Source organism: Miniopterus schreibersii, assembly GCF_964146895.1.
Source record: "Miniopterus schreibersii genome assembly, chromosome: 16".
Lineage (NCBI taxonomy): Eukaryota > Metazoa > Chordata > Mammalia > Chiroptera > Miniopteridae > Miniopterus > Miniopterus schreibersii.
The window spans coordinates 9,761,690-9,782,729 of record NC_138116.1 but is presented as its reverse complement, the minus strand read 5'-3'; the positions used below and the strand labels follow the sequence as shown (position 1 = coordinate 9,782,729).

General features: G+C 42.0%; 1 protein-coding gene across 11 annotated transcripts in view; it reads left to right on the top strand.

Moving 5' to 3' along the window:
* TANC2 (tetratricopeptide repeat, ankyrin repeat and coiled-coil containing 2) overlaps positions 1-21,040 on the top strand; it is a 203,582-nt gene that overhangs the window by 172,044 nt on the left and 10,498 nt on the right. For 7 of the 11 annotated variants that reach the window (XM_081162731.1, XM_081162730.1, XM_081162728.1 and 4 more), the window contains 8 exons: positions 4,507-4,600; positions 10,484-10,617; positions 11,543-11,666; positions 15,732-15,907; positions 16,214-16,346; positions 16,912-16,941; positions 17,768-17,859; positions 19,744-19,890. In XM_081162731.1, coding sequence (XP_081018857.1) covers positions 4,507-4,600; positions 10,484-10,617; positions 11,543-11,666; positions 15,732-15,907; positions 16,214-16,346; positions 16,912-16,941; positions 17,768-17,859; positions 19,744-19,890 — 930 coding nt within the window. The remainder of the gene's footprint in view (positions 1-4,506; positions 4,601-10,483; positions 10,618-11,542; positions 11,667-15,731; positions 15,908-16,213; positions 16,347-16,911; positions 16,942-17,767; positions 17,860-19,743; positions 19,891-21,040) is intronic. The other 4 variants (XM_081162722.1, XM_081162729.1, XM_081162726.1 and 1 more) reach the window with 1 other exon arrangement.

The window sequence follows — 21,040 nt, the reverse complement described above, 5'->3', positions numbered from 1 at the left end:
CCAGGCTAATGTGTATGTGTCTTAGTTTTTAAAAATTGAGAAAAGCTTATAGAATAAGGACATAAAGAAAAATATTTTAGTTAAGCTATATAAGCTGTACTAAAATATTTTTGTACAGTTATACTTAGTGTTTTAAGCTAAGTGTTAAATCAAGAGTCGAAAAGTTTTTTAAATTATAAAGTTTAAAAATAAGCTAGGGTTGAGCGGTTTGGAACAAGAAGGCAGCATAGGTCATAGCTGTACCCGCCACCTCCCGCAACCACATCAAAATTACAACTAAAACACAGAGCAGCCATCCCTCAGAACCTCCTGAAATCTAGCTCATCAGAAGCCCTACAACCAGGGAACTGAAGAAGCACCGAGACCGGCAGGAGGGGCAGAGACCTGGGCGGATCGGGGCTGAATCTGGGAGATGCGGCCGCTGGCCCACACCTGGTGCGGAGGTTTCCCAGAGGACTGAGGGGTCCCAGCCCCACATCAGGCCCCCAGCCCAGGGGTCCAGGGCCGGGAAGAGACTTCCCCTCAACTTAGGGCTGTGAAAACCAGCAGGCACTGTCGCTGAGAGTCGCTGAGGCTGCGGGAGACCCAGGCTCTCCTCTTAAAGGGCCCGCACACAGACTCAGATGCACTCCCCCTGAACCCCAGTGCCGGGCAGCAGCTTGAAGGGAATCTGGGACACTTGGGGAGGAACTAACCTGCCTGAAATTGGGGCAAGAGCTGGAGGAGCAGCTTTCTCCCAGGCAGAAGAGCTGGCAGAGGCCATTGCTCCTTTGGCAAGCCCTCCCCCCACACAGCTTGCAGGCAGGTGCCATATTTGAATCTCCAGCACCTGACTCACACCTTTGGCCCTGCCCTGGTGATTCCCGGAGACCCTGGTGATTCCCGGAGACCCCGCCCCTCCCTACCTGCAAGCTCATCCAGGCTATTTCCAGTGGCTTTTCCATGCAAGCAGCCTCTCAAACCTCATGCTTAGGACTTTCCTAAAATCTCTCAAACAAGCAGCAGTGTGCCCCATATGGCTTGATGAGTGTCCCCAGGCCTGACATTAGCAGCAGCCTGCATTGGTTCATAGCTTGGCCTCTCCTGGACACCTCCAAGCCCAGCACAAGGAGCAGCCAACTACAGTTTGCTTTGTAGCTCATGCTGGGTGGCCCTGGGGAAGGCACTGTCAGAGGCTGACTTTGCACCTCCACGGAGGCCCCAGAGACAGTGCACCTGGTGGTCACACTCAACCATGCTGGATTATAACCCTACCACATCCACGAGTGACACACACAGGGGTCACACTTGATGAACACCAAAGCTTCACTGAAGTAAATCCTGCTCCATAGGGGTGTTTCCAGTACAGCAGCTCTTTGGGTGTTGTTGCAGCTGGTCCTCACAGCCAGTTGGCCTGGGGATCAGTTCCTCCCAGTGATGCCAACAGCAACCAAGGCTCAACTACAACAGGACAGTGCACACAGCCCACACAGGGGAGCACCTAGAAGGCCCAGCTCAGGTAACTGGGGAGGCTGAGCCACTGGACCCTAAAGGACATCTACTACACAAAGCCACTCTACAAATTCTAGGAGACATAGCAACTCTACCTAATACATAGAAACAAACACCTGGAAGCAGCCAAAATGTGGAGGCAAAGAAACATCTCACAAAGGAAAGAACAGAAGAAATCTCCAGAAAAGGAACTAAATGAAATAGATCCAAGCAAGCTAACAGATACAGAGTTCAGAATTATGGTTATAAGGATGCTCAATAATATTACTAAGACTATTAAGGAAACAAGTGAGACCATCAATGACATAATAAAGTACCAATCAGAAATGAAGGCTACACGAACTGAAAGGAAGAATAATTTACAGGGAATCAACAGTAGAGTAGAGGATGCTGAGAATCAAATCAGCAATTTGGAACATGAGGAAACAAAAACACCCAACCAGAAGAACAAAAAGAAAAAAGATTCCAGAAATATGAAGATAGTGTAAAGAGTCTCTGGGATAACTTCAGTAGCCCAACATTCGTATTACTGGGGTACCAGAAGGAGAAGAAAGAGAGCAAGAAATTGAAAACCTATTTGAAAAAATAAGACAGAAAAATTCCCCTACCTGGTAAAAGAAATAGACTTACCAGTCCAGGAAGCAGAGTCCCAAACAAGAGAAACCCAAAGAGGCCCACAGCAAGGACACATCATAATTAAAATGCCAAATGTTAAAGACACAGAGAGAATCTTAAAAGCAGCAAGAAAAAGCAGTTAGTTACCTATAAGGGAGCACCCATATGATTGACTGTCAGCTGATTTCTCAACAGAAACCTTGCAGGCCAGAAGGGAGTGGCAAGAAATATTCAAAATTATGAAAAACAAGAACCTACAACCAAGATTACCCAACAAAGCTATCATTTAGAATTGAGGTCAGATAAAGAGCTTCTCAGACAAGGAAAAGCTAAAGGAGTTCATCACCACCAGACCAGTACTACATGAAATGTTGAAGGGTCTTCTTTAAGAAGAAGCTAATGAACAAAAAAACCTGACAAACTAAATAGATCCAGAAAACATTGATGCATGCAACAGACAATCATATTTCAGAGGGAAGGGGCTGGAGGGTGGGAAGAGATTAACCAAAGAACTTATATGCATAACCTGTGGACACAGACAATAATGGAGTAAAGGCCTGGGGAGGAAGTGGAAACAAGGTGGAGGGGGTCAATTGGGGGTAAAAAATGGGACACCTGTAATACCTTCAACAATAAAGATAAATTAAAAAATTTTTTTTAAATAATAAGCTAAGGTTAACTTATTATTGAAGTAACTTATTATTGAAGTAAGAAAAATGTTTTTTTTACTTAGTGTAGCCTAAGTGTCCAGTGTTTATAAAGTCTACAGTAGTGTATAATAATGTCCTAGGCCTTTACATTCACTCACCACTCACTCACCCAGAGCAACTTCCAGTCCTGCAAGCTCCACTATGGTAAGTGTCCTATACAGGTGCACCATTTTTCATCTTTTATTTCGTATTTTTATGGTACCTTTCCTGTCTTTAGATATGTTTAGATACACAAATAATTAACATTGTATTACAGTTGCCTATAGTATTCAGTACAATAATCTGCTATACAGGTTTGTAGCCTAGGAGCAATAAGCTATACCATATAGCCAAGGTGTGCAGTACGCTACACCACCTAGGTTTTTGTTAAGTGCACTCTGTGATGTTCAAGCAAAGACAAAATCGCATAACACATTTCTTAGAACATGTCCCAGTCATTAACTAAATCATGATTGTACTTAAATTTATTATAAATTTTACTGAAATAAAGAACTGTAGCACACAATTTACAAGTAATAGTGAATATACAATACTCTTAATTGAATGCTTATGTTGATGTTTGCTAAATTTGTGTCATAGCCAGCCTATGGTTGCAATTCAACCATGATTTGATAAATGGAGTTTGTACCCCAATTTACTAACTATTTTCCCAATAATTTTATTGTCATTAAATCTGATATGTGATCTACTGTTAAACTACCTCTTGCCCTCATGCAAATTATATTCATTAAATTATATTCATTCAGCTTTAGCACTAAATCAAATCCTGATTTGTAATGTTTGCCAGTTTCCAGGGTGTAGATACTCCCACCATGGCCGATTTCAAGCTACCAGTGTAACATTACTGAACACAAAGTTGTAGAAAGATGCACAGTAGCACACCATTATGTCATATTTTCATTATATAGACACATTAGATAAAAATCTGAAGAGCATAGGTCATTGTAAAATGTAGTTAAATAATCAGGAATTACAAGATTTTATTTAACTTTTGTTTTAAATATAATTTAATTGTTATTTAATGTTTAATAAACATCTTTGTTTGACAATGGGCTTTCAAAATTCCCGAAAATATAATCAGCTTTCATGGGCTACTACAAGTCGGCTCACCACTGTGTGAGTTGCTTCAGTGATGCAGCTACCCCTCAACTGACTTAATGTATCACCAAGCGAATGTTACGTAAAACTGGAATTTTATTATCTCTGAGAGGCTTTTTTAAACTCTCTCTGCAGTCAAATTCCTCTTGTTAGCAGCCATTCTTCCATTATCCCCAAAACAGTTCTTGTACTTAAAGAAGATAATCACTCTGCTCTGAAGAAATGCAGGCCCTAAGCTTTTACTATATTTATTTTGGTTTTTGTGTATTGATTGGTTTTTTGTTTAATGGTATTTTTATGAGGATGAGGGATTGAGTCTTTAACTTAAATATGAAGAATATGTAATTTTTAAAAATCACATGCTATGTATGTGGATTACGTTCAAGAGAAACATGTAAACTATACCTGATAGAAACAAATACTCATCATGGCAGCTTTGGGTTTCTTTGCCAGGACAGGCACTTTGGTTCCTTCTATGTGAGAGAGATTTCGTAACACTTGCATCATCCAAGTAGCTTCCAAACCTCACAGGCTAATGTCAGTAGCATAGTTTTCCACCTGAAGTTTGAGCTGACACAACTTCTTGTTTCAGATTGTCTCCTACCTACTTGATCTTCCAGAAAAAGATGAAGAGGAAGTGGAACGAGCACAGATCAACAGCTTTGACAGTCTCTGGGGAGAGACAGGTACTTGTCATGAGCGTCACTCTCTCTGCTCATGTATATGTCATGTTTGTGCGGAGATGCTCTCTGCATCTCCCACCTTGATTTTTTTCTCTGACATAACTTAGGCAGCTCTCTGGTGGCTGATGTATTAGAGACCAATTCAGCCACAGTAAAAAGTCAAGCAATTTTCCTCTTTCAGTCTTCTTTCCCTTTGGATTCCCCATACCATTAGCACCAGAGTCTTCTTTCAAACAAAACTTTTCCCTGCTCTTGTTTCCAAATATTTTTAAAAGACTGAAAGTTTCCTTACAGTGTGCCAAACCAGAGCAGAAAATAGTTGTGGCCTTTCTCTTTTTTTATGTGATTCTTATAGCAGTTAGCAATGAATATTTCTCCCATCAAAATAACTCTCTCCACCTGTAGTTGTATACCAGGAGGTTACATTTTGACCTACATCTCTGGGTTCACCAACTGTTTCCAGAGTGGTACCTGCCACAATTAAACTGGCACAGTATGAGGCAAGTTATACTCTGGGTACAACATGAAGGTGCCACCCTGTAAAGCACAGCCACGTGCCATCTTTCGGTCTATAGCAAAGCAATTTCTGTGTTGCTCAGTACTTACTACACAAGCAGAAGCCTCGTCCTGTGACTTTTGCAGGAAATGATTATTGTCTTTCCCCCAAGTCTAAACTGCAACATCTGGAGAAACATTAGTAACCTTCTATGTATTTTTATGAAATCAGGGCAATGAAAACTGTAGAGTCACCACAGAAATGTGCCATATTTGCCAGAAGAAGGAGACCACTATTGGGATGGCCAATTTAGGGGGAATATTTACCAAACAAGAAGACTATGTTTTGTTTAGAGTCATAGTGTTATTAAAAATAAGAAAAGACACTTGAATTCATTTAAAATTTATAATCACCTACTGAATTGCCATGGATATTTCCATCCATGGCAAAAATCTTACATAGGTTTCATGGCTTCTTGAACATTATGTAGAATGGTCCAGAGCCCAGGAATTTGCTTCTCAAACAATCCCTCCTTCTGTAAGAGCCAAAGGGAGCAGATGCCAGGCAGCTGCAGCTTAAGAGCCTCTAACAGATTAAAGGAAAATGTGCAGCTGGAAACAGCTGCTGTCTCTGGGACCTCACCCTGAGGGAAGCCCGAGGACAGACTGGGAGGAAGAGACTGGCCAGGACATCAGCAATCCTGGAGCATGCATGTTGTGACCTAGAGCTGCAGAAGGGACATGTTGATTCACTGCTCCTGTCAGCAAAGCCTTCCCCACACAGCAGTGCCATACCTCCCGACAGACTCCCGTGGTCAGGCCATGCACACATAACCACAGAAAGAGCAAAAAAAGTAGTGGTACAATGGTGATAATGGATAGAATTGCAAGACTAACAGTCATACTGATGAGTATCAAACACATTCTAGTGCTATACTTAAAAGAATTACTAAAAAATGTTCAAGAAGGGTGTGAACTAAGTGGAAGACTTATTTTTATATATATGAATTGCTTATTAGAATAAAACTTTATGGTATCAGGACTTTAAAAACATTTCATACTTTAAAGTATGCAGTAAAGGTTGGTACATTGTCTTACACATGTATCATATCAAGATTGTAAAAACTCAAAGCTTCCTGTCAATTTGCTTATAATGAGAATTGTGTTGTGTTTAACTTGATATTTATATGAAATACTTTCAGCATTATAAACATAAAATGCTATTTAAATATGGGATAGAATGAAATGCATTCATAATATAATTTATAGATCTATAAAAAGTTATTTGACCTTAAAAGAAAATTGGGAAATGATGCCTTTGCTATGTAAAAATGTTCCAGTCACTTACCACTAGTATAGAATAGACTATGAGTTGCTTTTCTGTCTGTAGTGATGCATTTACTAAGTATACCTTCCTTTCTAACTTACAGCACATAATCATTTAAAATTTATAATGATCCATTGAATTGTGATGTTTCCTCCAAAGACAAAATCTTACATATGTTTCCCTTATATAGGGAATGAAGGTCTTTGACCTACAGCTACCTGGTTGGGGTCTCATATCTGCAACCCTGGTCTAAACAACATAATCAATTGTAAGATGCATTCCAATTCAGAGATGTTAAAATGTGAAGGGAAAAAACTACGTTTTAGAATCAGTGAATTAATCTTAGCATGTAGTGAAATATTGAGGTGTAATTTTTACATATCGGATTTTCTAAAAGCAGATCACTAGACTATCCTGGTTGCCTTTGTCCCCATTTTGCAGCCTCTTTATCCTTCCAGATAGCATCTTCCTACATCCAGCTTTCACCATCTGGCTGACCCCCTCCTATCCCACTGGGTTTTCACTGACTTTTTATGGAACAACCAGAAGAAAAGCAATTAAGGTGACAAGATTGTTCACCACTCCCTCCTCTCCTTTGTCTTACGGGCATAGATTCGGACCAGCATTAAAAACTTCTAGCGACTCTGGAGGGTCTGAGCCATCCCATGACCCAAAAGAAGCCGGTTCACAGAATGAACAAGATACCCTTAATTCATGCCCTCATCATCTCTTGCCTAGATTATTATGGCAGCTGCACCCTAACGGATCTGTCTGTATCCTCACCCTTCTGTGATTGATCTCCCAGACTTCAGCCAGAGTGATCTTTCTGAGCCATAGTCTGTTCATGTCACTTTCCTGCTTTCCCCCCTTCAGCGACCACCTGTAACATTAATTAAGTTATGTAATGTAGCATGAAAAGGCCAGTCATGATCTCTAGCCTCATCTATTGCCTGTCTTCTCCAGTTACTCCAGTCACAGTAAACATGCTATTTCCCACCTCATTGCCTTTATACATGCTCTCCCTGTGCCTAACATGCCTCCTCCTTGCCTTTGAATGCCTGTAAGTCTTTCTCTTTCAGCATCTAGCTCAGATAGTCATCTCTTTCTAGAGACCTTCTCAGACCTTCTTCCTCTGTACCGCCTCCATGCAACCACCCTTCATGGATTTATTTCTGTTGTACATATCACACTGTATAGTAATGTGTGTGTTTGTCTCTTACTCTTACTCAGCCATGAGTTCCTTAAGAGCAGAGACAGTGTCTGACAGATAGCTCAGTAAATGTTTAATTACTCTTGTTTTGGATAGCAGTGGTCAGTTATGTTTCCCAACCACCCCCTCCCATTGGTCTTTCTTGACCTGTCTGCTGCAATCCTTTAGGTTGAAAATAGAAACAAAGAACCATTTGCTTTGCTGCATTCTACTTAGTGTCAGCATTCCATCCAAGCAGACTGGCTATTTCCCCAGCTCTGAGCTGCATCCTGTCTGCCTCTTCAAACTCCTTAGATGTTTCCATTTGAAAAAGGACCGTTTATGTCAGATAATCTCATCAAGCTAGGGAACAAATTTTGTTACTGGTCTCTCAGGAAGAGATTTGGCTCCAAACTGCTGTGCTTGCTCTCACAATCAGTTTGTTGTCTTAGAGAATTGGCTTTACCTTAATCTTTTTTTTTTTTTTCTTTCCACAAAGTTTTAACAGTTTTTGATAAGACTTCTCTAAAATTCAGCCGAACCAACTCCTTGCTCTTGGATTTTGAAAAGCACAGATCCCATTTTACATAGTTGTGTTGTTTTGAGATGAAACTGGCCAGCTGTGTTAATGACCATGTCCAGCTATCAGCTTTGAGATTCCTGCCAAATTATGTCATAACCTAAGCACCAGAGAAGATACAACAAAGAAGAAGGCCAAATGGAACATTCTCTCTCATATAAATGTGTTATCCAGTGGGTTGAAATGGGACAGGCAGAGTAGTGTAACTCCAGCTTAGAGTGGACAGTATAAGTTTAGCTTTCAGGATGGGCACTGGTTGTGCATTTCAGCTGTGTTATCTGAACTGGCATCATTGCTGAAAGGCTTGGTTCTGAAATACTGTCCACATTTTCTCCAGGGCACTATAAATTCTTTTGTGAAAAAGAATGTATTTGTCCTCACCCCATACACAGAACATTAAAAGGGAAGTTTGCTATAGCCCTGTCATCTGGTAGCTACTTTAAATGGGATCAGAACGTGGGAGTTAGAAATTTTCCTAATCATTTGCTTTATGTACCAACAAGGTGGTCCTATGGTTCCTCCCAAGTATCTAACTCAGTCAAGTTCTTTTGTCCCTGAGTTTTACTGAGATATAATTGACATATAACATTATGTAACTTTAAGATGTACAACATGATGGTGTCCAGTCAAGTTCTTAAACTTATGTAGTGTTCTGACCCAAGAACTAAAATGTTGTTTTTTCTGAACTATTAGAAATATAAACTTGAGAAAGAGGGAAGATCGCTTTGACTTTGATTTGAAGAGTAAGAGACAAAACTTCTTTGTCAAGTAAATAATCAGACCCATCAATACCTGTACTCAAACACTAGGGCTTGGAAATGACCCTCACCCAGATAGCACCAAGCCACTTCACTTCTGCGAGGAATGGACAGAAATGATGTTTGGACTTCTAAAGTAAAACTGAAAATGCACATAGGACAAGGCGTAGATCCATCTAGTTTGAGTGAATATATCTTCTAAAATTGTCACATTTTCCTTCATAAGCCCTTCTTATCATTGAGGAAGGAAAAGATTACTGGAAGGTTTATCTTAGTGGAAATTACAGGTCATTTTGGTTTTGCACATGAGTCAGTTGTGGATAAATTTGGCCAAGCCCAAAGACAAAATGCTATAATTTGTACTTGAAAAAATTACAAGTGACCATTTGATTTGAATTTCAATTGCTTTCCTCATTAGATACCAATATTTGCAAACTGAAATACTCTCCGTGCCTGCCAAGTATTATCTTTTCCTGACTTGTCGTTGGAGTAGGTGGCCAAATGAAGGAAGGACCTGCTGATCCCCACATTACTTTTCCAAGTCAATCTGGAAAAAGTGCTCTATCCTCTTTCTTTAAAAGTATAACTCCTGCCATCTGCTAACAGTGTTCACAGTTTTCCCTACCCTCATCCGTTCTTTAAACACTAACCCTGTGTGTTTGAAATCCCCTTGAAAAATTAGACAAAAATATATTTGTTCACATATGAACTTAGTTGAAAGTATATCCCCATATCCTTCTTGCTACTATTGAAATAGTACTCAGAGGATAAACGAGGCGCTCATAGAATCTCTGCCTTATAAAGATCATAAACGGACAACAGCACAGAAAGAAGAATGTTTAAGTTTCTTCCTGCTGTCCCCCTTATACTCACTGCAGCTATTTTTTATCTGTGACTCCATTTTATATTCACAAGAAAAGAGCCTTTGTCACACTTCTCATCTTTATGACTATTACCTTGAACACTTCTGTTCCTCATATAAAAATGGTTGCAGACTTACTAGAAACGTCTGTCTAAACCAATGAAGAAAAAGAATGAAAACTGGCCCAAGGCCCATGGACTGCAATTTCTCACTCTGATTCTTGGGTATAAGGACCTAGAAATAGAGGTTGGCCAGAGATTGTTTCTAGCTAATTCTCAAAAAAAGACCTTACTCTGCAAAAGCCCTTCTTTCTGCATTCCAGCCACACATAGGCCAGTAGAAGGATTGTAGCTAGGAAGAGGTGCCAAAAAAGAGGTGTGTCAAAGCAGAGAAGACAGTCAGGGTAGGAAAAAAAGAAAACCAAATGAGTTTGATCAAAGGTGATTTTTCAGTAAATTTACTGTTATAATTGTCTCCATATATTATAAATGAGCCCATTTAAGTGTAGTTTTATTCATTTTTAAAAAATCTTCTTCATGGCACAAGTAGCTAAAATCATTATTCTTGGCAGTAAAGTAGCAGTTATATTAATCTAACAGATATACTGCCATGTTTAACACCGAGGATTGGAGACAGCAAGAGCCCCCTGTTTCAGACTGTGTTCTCTGCCCTTAGCCCTGACAGCTGCAGCCGGAAGGGGCAAACTGGAGGTGTGTCGCCTGCTCCTGGAACAAGGGGCAGCAGTGGCCCAGCCAAACCGCCGAGGGGCAGTGCCCCTATTCAGCACTGTTCGCCAGGGCCACTGGCAGGTAAGCAGGGCAGCCACTTCCAGGCCAGCGGGTAAGAGTGAGTGCTAGATGGGAACTTCTGATGTGTAGAGGGGAAAACAATTACAAAGTTTGGGTTGTCTAGCAGTCGTTGGGTTTGAGGAACTGGGTGTTTGTTATTAATATTCTAGTTGAGAATATGTCAGAAAATTAACATTTAAAATTATTTCTAGGTTGTATAAGACTGGCTACCTCTGGCCTGGTCATAGAGTTTCCTCTTTCCAGAGAACATTTCACAGTATCCACAGGTTCTCAGGAAGGCTCCTATCTCAGCAGATCCTTGCTAACCACTTACTTGCAGGTGTCTGAGACTTGCTAAAAGAAAATGTGGTGTGTATAAATTCTAGTTAAGCAGTCTTTTCAGATGTTTGGTTTCTGGGTAAATGCTAATTTGTACACTCAGGATGAAAAAGAAAGCATATTAGTAATAATCCTTTGATGTATTTGAGTAGGAAAAAAAGCTGTAGAAGCCAAACATTGCTAGAGTTATTAGAGACACACTATTGTATCCAGTTCAGCTATAAATATTCACTGAAGTCAGTTTTGCAACTTCTAGAAGCCAATAAAATGGCACTGACATAGGAGGTAACTTGTGTTGGAGCTTAGTTATGGGATTGCTTAGTCCACACCTTGGCCATTGTTATCTTAAATTCTTTTTTACTTAATGGCTGAATCTAGCATTCAGAGTTGAATTCTTCTTATTTAGCTGTCCCTGCAAGAACCAGAGATCAAATTACATGGTACTTGTACTGTGCGGAACTCAAGCGGCTTCTTGCAGTGGAAAGTTACTTGTGGAGGCGACTCCCCTAACCTGCAGTGGGGATTCACACAGTATAGGGGATGACATGCCTGTGTGTGCTCAGCAGCTCTTCCTGGATAATCGGCTCCTGTTTCTCTGCACTTGCAGATTGTTGATCTTCTGCTCACACATGGAGCTGATGTCAATATGGCAGACAAGCAGGGCCGGACTCCCCTAATGATGGCTGCTTCCGAAGGCCACTTAGGAACTGTGGATTTTCTCCTTGCACAAGGTCAGTCCTGGTATGCCAGAGCTGGATGGTCAGTGCCCGTAATAACACAAGGAACTCATGACTTCCAGTGATAGGTTCCAAGAGATGGGTTTTTGTTTTGTTTTGTTTTTTAAATATATCTTTATTGATTTCAGAGAGAGGAAAGAAGAGGGAGAGAGAGATAGAAACATCAATGATGAGAGAGTCATTGATTGGCTGCTTCCTGCATGCCCCCAACTGGGGATCAAGCCCACAACCCGGCATGTGCCCTGACTGGGAATTGAACCATGATCTCCTGGATCCTAGGCCGACTTAACCACTGAGCCAAGCCTGGCCGGACCCAAGAGGTGTTAAGAGCAGAAATTATTAATCCAGTTAATTAGACAATGAAAGGCCATCTCCTCCCCTCTTATATATAGTGGGACCCTTCTAACTCTGACATTCTGTTTCCTTATGGCTTGAGGGATCTTTAGTAGTCTAATGAAATTAACATATTCAAAGCTCTTTCATTTAAATCAATAATCTCCAAACTTTGAATTTTTAATGTACAGTCAATAAATGTTCATCTTCCAGGGATTGGATTTTGATTTTAACTTCAATTATTTTGTAATCCTACACCACTAATATTTTTCTTGTATCCAAAGAAGGCAAATGGAGGCTAAGACAGTAGGACCCTATTTAAGGACTTGGGATATTATTATCCTCCTGTTGTCATAAATTCCTTTTGATATTTACCAACATTGACATATTCCTGGTGAATGGGAAATAAGTTAAAGGATACACACCACTATCAAAACATTTAAGGCTCCTTTTTTTTTTTTTTAAATATATCTTTATTGATTTCAGAGAGAGGAAAGGAGAGGGAGAGAGAGAGATAGAAACATCAATGATGAGAGAGTCATTGATTGAGCCCACAGCCCGGGCATGTGCCCTGACTGGGAATCGAACCCCAATCGCCTGGATCCTAGGTTGATGCTCAATGACTGAGCCACGCCCGGCCGAGCCAGGCTCCTTTTGATTTCTATGACCTCAATTACCTGTGCAAAACAGTGGTGAGTGCTGGTAGACCTCAGGCGGGAGTCCCTGGTGACTACAGTGCTGTCTAGCAAGTGGAATTTGAGCATTTGCACGAAGCAGGAGGTAGTGTGATTATGACTGGCCTTAATGATTCCATTCCAATTAGCCTCCCCTGTTAATAAACTGAACCTAAAACATCTGTCCATAAACACAAGGAAACCAGCCTCCTGAAGAATCATGCCCAGGTCAGAGCAGCTGAGGGTAGTTGAGTTAGGAAGAAGAGGTTTCTTCTAAGACTTCAAACAGCAACTTGGTCAGACACTTATTGGATCTTTAGCTGTGTCTTCCAAAGAAGATTTGTATCTACATCCTCAGGTTCACAAGGTGGGGTCAGAATCAGAGACCTGCTCTCCTAGTGTGCAGAGTGGTTCTTGCTTCCCCACTACAAGCTACCAAACAAGTCTGGTTTCATGATCTCTCTCCTCACTTCTGCTAAGAGGGGTTGAGGGAGGAAGGGGGTGTGCCTAGATTCCCAGGATAAGATGTGGCAGGAGTAAATGTCCCAGAACAACCCAAGTATCCTGGAGAAGGCAGGACTTGTTCAGCCATTGATGACCGTTAGGTAGCTACAGTGTCTGCCACATTCCGGTAGAAGATCATCAGGCACAGATTCTAGCAAGTTCTTCTCCCTTAACCACTGCAGAGATTCTGGTCCTTCTACTATTTCATTTTTCACACTTAAATCAGAAACTTTCATTAAATCAACAAATTCTACGAACATTTATTTAGCCCACATTATTTGTAGAACACTGTGCTAGGAACTGTGAGTGATTTTTAAAAATTAATATACTATAATCTGTGCCCCCTCAAAGGATCCGTAATCTTGTCAAGGAAGAGATAAAACAGAGACTCCTGAGTGCTCTGATAAAGGTATTTGAGTTAAAATAGGATAGACATTTGAATAGGGAAAATGTTCTGTATTTAGGGAGGGGGAGTAATGTAATTGAAAGGCAAAGAAGGGGGAACAATACACAACAGGTGCAGGGAAAGAGGCAAGTTGTCCAGTGAAGTACATGGGGGGGGGGGGCAGCTGGGAAATAAAATGGGAAATGGATGTGCAAAGAAATGGAAGAGGAACAGATTAAAAGAGTTTGTATTTAATTTTAAAGGCAGTGGGGAGCCTTTCAAGATTTTTAAAAAGGAAATTTATGCCAGAGTGGTAGACTTGAAGGAATTATAGTGGACCAGGGGATCCATTAGGAAGCCATTGTAGTAGAATGGACGAGGGCTACTGAGGCCCTAGTCCAGGCACAGGATCTGTTAGAATAGAACAGAAGGTCCAAGAGCAACAATGATTTTGGACATAAAGATTGATTGCGTGTAGGAAGTGAGGATGAATTGAAGACAACTCCAAAGTATATGTATCTCCTTTCAATTTCTTAAATTCCAACTTTTCTTATATTTGGAAAGTCAGTTTATCTGTAATATACATCCAGAATCATCCTTTTTTTTATACCGCTGGAGGCTCTGTCCAGGGAACTTCCACATGTGTCTGAGAAAACCTCTTGGATTCTGTCCCATATTCAAAGTTACTCCATGTTAGAATCAATGGGTTTTTGTTATTTTTTATTCCTCACCCAAGAACATGCTTAGACAGAGGAGGGGGGGGAGGTAGAGAGAGAGGGATGGGGAGGGAGAGGGAAAGGAAGAGAGAGGAAGAGAAACATTGATGTGAGAGACAGTGATGTTTATCAATTAGCTGCTTCATACATGCCCCTACCAGGGATCGAACTGGCTACATTTTGGTGCACAAGACGATGCTTAAGCAACTGAGCCTGTCCAGCTGGTCAGATTGATGTTTTAATTGCAGAATGTACCATTATGAAAAGATAACCCAGTGTGTAAATGGCTCTAGTGTTGTCAGAGGTGTGGTGCCTTCCAGCCCTTCATCATCCCCTGGGAAGCCACAAAGTCTGGCTGTCTGACCTCTAGGGATACACAATGATAGGCCAGATACCTGCTGAGTAGACCCTGAGCTGGCTGTGGCAGGTCCTAAGCTTGCTCTGACATCCGGATCCTGTCCTGCTGAGGCAGCCTGGAAAGTGTTCCATGTGCAGTAAGTTGATTTCTAATTTAGTGAGTATGACATGTCAACTGTGTGAAAAGAATTATCATAGTTTCTCTTCAAAACTAGCAAAGAAATAATTGACTCTTTGCCATCCAAGAGCTTATAGTTTAGGCTGAGAACCAAATGTATATTGAATTTTAGACTAATTACAAAACTGTGTGTCAATTGAGCTTGATCTTTACAGATGAAAATAGACATTTTGAAGGCAGATGCAGAATACAAAAGGGGCTGTGAGAGTGGGCATGAGGTTATTGAAGGCTGTCTAGTTTAATTAAACGTTGAATTTCCTCCATGACCTGGGTCTCTCTCCAGGAGTCCATTTCCCCCACATTCTGTCAAGGAGTTTATACCATTATAAATGAAAAACTTTCACTGAGTTCAGAAAACATCCACTGAGATTTATTACATGCAAGTAGGATACATTAGAAAAGATTAACTACAGAATAAGGTGACATATTAAGCAGATTCAAGAGGAGGTAACAGTGAATTGCGAGAAGCTTCTTGGAGATAGGGATTTGAGGTGGTTCCTAGGAAATGGGCAGAAGTGAGGCAACTTGTGGAGAAAGAAAAGGTCTTCTACACGTGGGAGCAACATAACCAAAAGTGAGGGTTCAGGAGTGTTTCTGGGAGATTCTAGAGGCAGTGAGTACACCCATTTCACCAAAAGAGAGGATTCTCACAGGGAAGTAATGAAGCTAAAGGACAGAGAGGACGCTTGGGCATGGATTGTGGAGCACCTGGAACACCCAGTAAACAGCTGGACTCTTCTATTCTACTGACAGCTTGTAGGATCCATTTTTTTAACAGTTTTTATTGAAAGGTAACTCACATGCCAGAAACAAAAGCTGTATCATGGCAGAATGTACACCTTAAGTACCAGCTTTCCCTTCTGCTGCAGATTTTCATGTTTCCTCAGCCCTGCATTACACTTGCTCTTGCAGGTGCCTCCATTGCTCTGATGGACAAAGAAGGATTGACTGCCCTCAGCTGGGCTTGTTTGAAGGGTCACCTCTCTGTCGTACGTTCCCTGGTGGATAATGGAGCTGCCACAGACCATGCTGACAAGAATGGCCGCACCCCACTGGATCTGGCAGCTTTCTATGGCGATGCTGAGGTGGTGAGTGACTTTAAACAAGACTCACGGTGGAAGGGATAGGGAAGGTTCTCCATCCATCATGCTATCTGGGGTTGAGGGTTGCATAGGGTGATTCCTGTTATAAAGTTCTTGGACCTATACTTAGAGGACAGGAAAATTCAAAACACCATTAAAGACCAAGAATATAGGTATGGCCTAGAATACAGTGGCTACCCAGCCTGGTTCAGACCAGCCGTTAAATAAAGGGCAGGCAGCAGCCAGAGCCCTCCGTGGAAAGTGGTGAGCCCATGCACTTGTGTTAAATGCTCTGCTTGATCCACGTGCTAGGTCCAGTTCCTGGTGGATCACGGGGCCATGATTGAGCACGTCGACTACAGCGGAATGCGCCCGTTGGATAGGGCAGTGGGCTGCCGGAACACTTCTGTCGTCGTCACTCTTCTGAAGAAAGGAGCCAAGATAGGTAGGAGAAGGAAGGAAGGTGCTTGGCCATCTGTGCCCAGGGGCCACACTGGTCCAGTGGTCTGGCTGCCCTGGGTGTTTGGTGTGAGTGTATATAGTTTCCCCTCTTCCCTGGTCCATTATTGTCCAAGTGAACAGGAAGGCTCTTGGCCCAGAGAAAGCTGCCTGAGCCATGGTCTATACTACCCTGTGTTTAAAATCACATGGTTATCTGCCATGCCCCTAGTGGCCTTAGCCAGGAGGCTGCTCTGAATCTAAGCACATGTTAGTGCTAGTGCCTCTGTACCAGCCGTGCCCACCCCACCCCCCCATGAGCATCCTGGATCCCTGCACGGCCGTGAGCCTTTGCTTCCCTTGCTCTGTATGTGCTTCAGACTCTCAAATCCCTGCTGCTGCCGCCGCCCCATTTGCTCCCCACCCACAGACCTGTAGACAAGGGTTGGCTTAGATGCTGGCTTTTTTGCTGCCTGCCTCTCACTGCTGCTTTTTCCTTCTTTTTTTTTTTTCACCTTCATCCATTTTTTTTTTCCTCTCCTACAACTTTTTGTTTTCTCCTTTCTTTGAAGGTTGTCAGACGTTACCGAGTCGCCCACGAGGTATATTTCACCGCTGTCAGCATCAGGCGTGGTCTGATGGCTTGGTCAGCTTTGCCTTCTCCTCTTTGATTTAGCCTGCATGAGTTCCCCACACCTCTAATCTTTTAATTTCCTTCACCTTAAAAGAAGATTTTTTTAAAATGACTGTTGTAGAGAATAACTTGAACTTTTCATAACTAACCCTGAAAAGCTTAGTTGGTAAATAATTCAGCATCTGTAAACTAATCGATTTAACCTTTTCTTTCTCTTTGGGGGTAAAGTAGTCCTCAATAATGTTGGCTTGTCTCAAGTCTATTTGACATTGGGACTGTACTCCTGGTTCACAGTAAGTCCCGGGAGTCCTATTTGATACTTACAAATTAAGGGAGCCTTTAGTCTTGAATGGTTTCCCTCTGCAAAGTACACATTTGAATATTAACACACTAAACAGCTGGGGGCTTTGAGTTCTAGATTCTAAAATAAATTACTCTTTTTAGATATTTAAAATCTTATGCTGACATAACATAAATACTTTCTCCCAATTTTCTTACTTAAAAGAACTCCAAACTATGCCACTGCCTGCCCAAATCAGTATGCAGGCTCTGCTGCCCTCCTGTGGTGCAAACTCAGACGGTTCAGATATTCTTATTTTAAGGTGAATACAGCCCAGTGCAGCTTCTTGGAGTGGGAGTCCCTAAGATGCTCCCAGGTCCAACAGGTGAAGAAATTGTTGTGGAGCAAGTTGTTCTCTCAGCAGAAATTCCCCCAGGATGTTTTTTTCACCTAGCTTCCTACCACCCTTACATTGTATGAGTTTTTTACCCATCATGCATCCTGTACACTACAGGTCCAGCCACATGGGCGATGGCCACCTCCAAACCAGACATCATGATCATCCTGTTGAGCAAGCTGATGGAAGAGGGGGACATGTTTTATAAGGTGAGGGGAGGGAGGAACAAAGTTTCCTCAAAACAGCCACTGATTGTTTTCTACATATGGAACCTACCGAAGTCTTTACAGTTCTCATCTTTGGTTCTAGAGAAAAAGGGAGAAAGCCATCCCTCAGCGCCCGGCTCATAAGTTGAGGATCCTGGGATTTTGCCTTCCCAACAAGAGAGCAAGACTAGCCTATACATCCTATAGCTCATCATCCTAAAGACCTAGTTTAACCACGAATAGGCAGTTACATAGATTCTACATGGGACCTGCTAAGTGGGGCCTGAAAATTCATGGGACAAGTAAAAGTAAAATGCTGCAGTACAGATATTCCCAGTCCATGGAAGAGTCGTTGATCTTGTCTTTCATATTTAATATATACATAGGCTTATATAGTGATAATAGTTTATCAGTATCTCTGAGTAAGATAAGGCAACTGAGACAAAGAGCAATTATAAGATTTGCTTAAAATCACTCAGTATACGACAACAACAAAAAGAATGGTGTCTTTCTGTACTCACAATTCAAGCCAAAGGCTCCATACCCCCTAACAACTCTCATGGCCCATAGGAAGTCCCTTAAGGACATTCCATGTCAGAATTACCTCGTTGTGTCAAGGTAGCTGAATCTTCTTCTCCTGAAGGTAAATACAAAACAAATCCAGCCCAACTTTGGACAGTGAGCATCACTGAGTCATCTCTAAGCCCAGAGATGAGGAGATGATTGTGAAGCACTTTATTCCCAGTATGAGGAGTACGCAGAGCTCCTGGAAACAGACTTGTATTTCCTAAGGACCCTTTGAGTGAGGCTTATGATAATCTGGGACTCTTAGGCTTCTAGAGGCTTCTAGGAAACTTGAGTCCTGACCTGACCATGATTTCACATGACTTCAAGGAAAGGCCTCTTTCGTTCTCATATTTATGGACTTGAGAATGGCTTTGCCCTCAAGCATCTAAGCCCTGGTTTTAACATAACTTCTGATATTCTAAGACAAGGAGTCTTATCTCCTAATGAGAATGGGCAGAGCTACTACTGTTTCCACTCAGAATTCTACCTTGGAAAGCTCCAGATCTCTCTCTAATGAGAGGTGCTAAAGAGAAAATAATAGATCAGGATCTAAAGGTGGGGGTAACAGAAAAAGATCAGCTAAAGGAATGGGGGTGCCTCCTGCATCATTCTGAGCTCAGCTTGTAGATTTTCAAATACAAATTATAAGAAAAGTTCAAGGCTTCTGTGTCCCAGGTTCCTAAGTTGGTCATAGATTTACTTCATCTTGGAAAATCCCTCCTACATAGTCAGATAGAATCACAAATTCTAAACTTCACTTCCCAACTACCACCCTACCCAGGCCTTTTCCAAAAATGGGAAAACTGATTGATACTATTTTGTGCCATGAGATTAGGGAACCAGCAACTAGATTGTTTTAGCTCCTACATCCTTTGTGAGGAAGAGAGCGACTTCCTCTAGAGGACTGGCAAGGTGGAACGTCAAACAAGAGAGTTTTCCAGACAAGCCAAAATTCAGGAAGTAGTAATAACTTTGGTGTGCTTGGGACTAGGAAATACATGTTCCAGGGAGATCAGGTCAAGAGAAAGCTCCTGAGTGAGTTCAGTTCCGTAAGGAATCCAGTTGGGGAGCTGGGGTCCCAGGCCTTTCATTTGCCAAAGTTTTGTTTCTCTGGCTTGTGTCTTGGATAACCCCTTCAGCCATGCCAGGAAAGGCAGGCCCCTTCTGCTCTCACATTCAGGGCCAGACCTACTCTCTAGTTGGTGTTTGGGAGGGTTAGCTAACCCTTAGTAATGACCGGAGAGAGGAACAAGGGAGTGGGACCAAACTTAGCTGCTCAGCAGACCAACTGTGTGTTTTGCCATCTTGTCCTCCCATTAGAAAGGTAAAGTAAAGGAGGCTGCCCAGCGCTACCAGTACGCTCTGAAGAAGTTCCCTAGAGAAGGGTTTGGTGAGGACTTGAAAACCTTCCGGGAACTGAAGGTGTCTCTTCTCCTCAACCTCTCTCGATGTCGCAGGAAAATGAACGTAAGTCCCTATCATCCCAACTCCTTTCTGCAGCCCTGGAAGTTGACAGTCCACGTCACTCACTAGCTTATTCCAGGCCCCGGATCCTTCTCTGGCCCATTTGGAACTTGGTTGTCCTTCACAGAGCACTGACATTTGCAATTTGAAAGAAATCAACTCTAAGTGCAATCTGCATCTCAAACTAAAAAAGTCAATATTATGGGCACTGTATAGGTTTCTGAGTTTTCATAATTTCCACTGAAAGAGATTGGAATACTGTCATCATCTTCCCCACCCCCAAGTCAACTTTCTGGTCTTTGGGAAAATGTGAGAGCGTTTGTTACTAGAATTCCAGCTGCAATTAGGTATGAATTTTAGTCATCCCTTTCCTTTCTAGAAGGCCCCCGAGTCACACATGGATGGACTGGAAAGAGGGCTCAGGACCATGAACTTCAAGGTTTAATTTCTAAGGCTAATCTTGAACTTCTCACTTCTTTACTCATCTTTTTGTCCTTGCATGCCATGTCCCTTCTTTTTGCAGAGAGAATCTTAGAACTCTTCCTGGTCCTTTATTATCTCCCAAGCAGTCCTTGGTCCTCCTTGCTTGCCTTGCAGATACAGCCTTCAGCAACCTTGACATGCAGACACTCTAGGGCCAAGAACTCTCTCTCAGATACTGGGAATAGCTAAGATCATGTCAGGAATCTCTGACATCCACCAGCCTGAGGTTTCACAGTTCATCAAGAGAGAAAAATAATCCAAGCCAAACAGGAGTGTTTATCAGTAAAGAACTCAGCTGTACACAGTGAGATTTTAGCCTCAGTGGCAATGGATCTGCTATCAGTACCAGAAAGATTATTTGTGTATATGATCTTCCTATCACCCGTCTGAAACCTGACGATGAAAGGATCCCTGATACAGACTTGAGTGTCTCAGGACCCTAAGAAGCAGAGTTACCCTGGGTGCTGAGGAGAATGGGGCCGTGGTAGAGGTTCCTGTGCGAAGGTGGGGAGAGCTTAGGGGGAGGCAGTGAGGTTCTTACATGAAACAGAAGAATCTTCACCAGGGTCTCCTGTGACACCAGCTGGTGAGAGAGTGCAGGAGCTGCTGCCACCCTGCTGGCTCCTTGTCTCCCTAGCAAATAGTATACTTCTTAAAAATAATCTTCCAG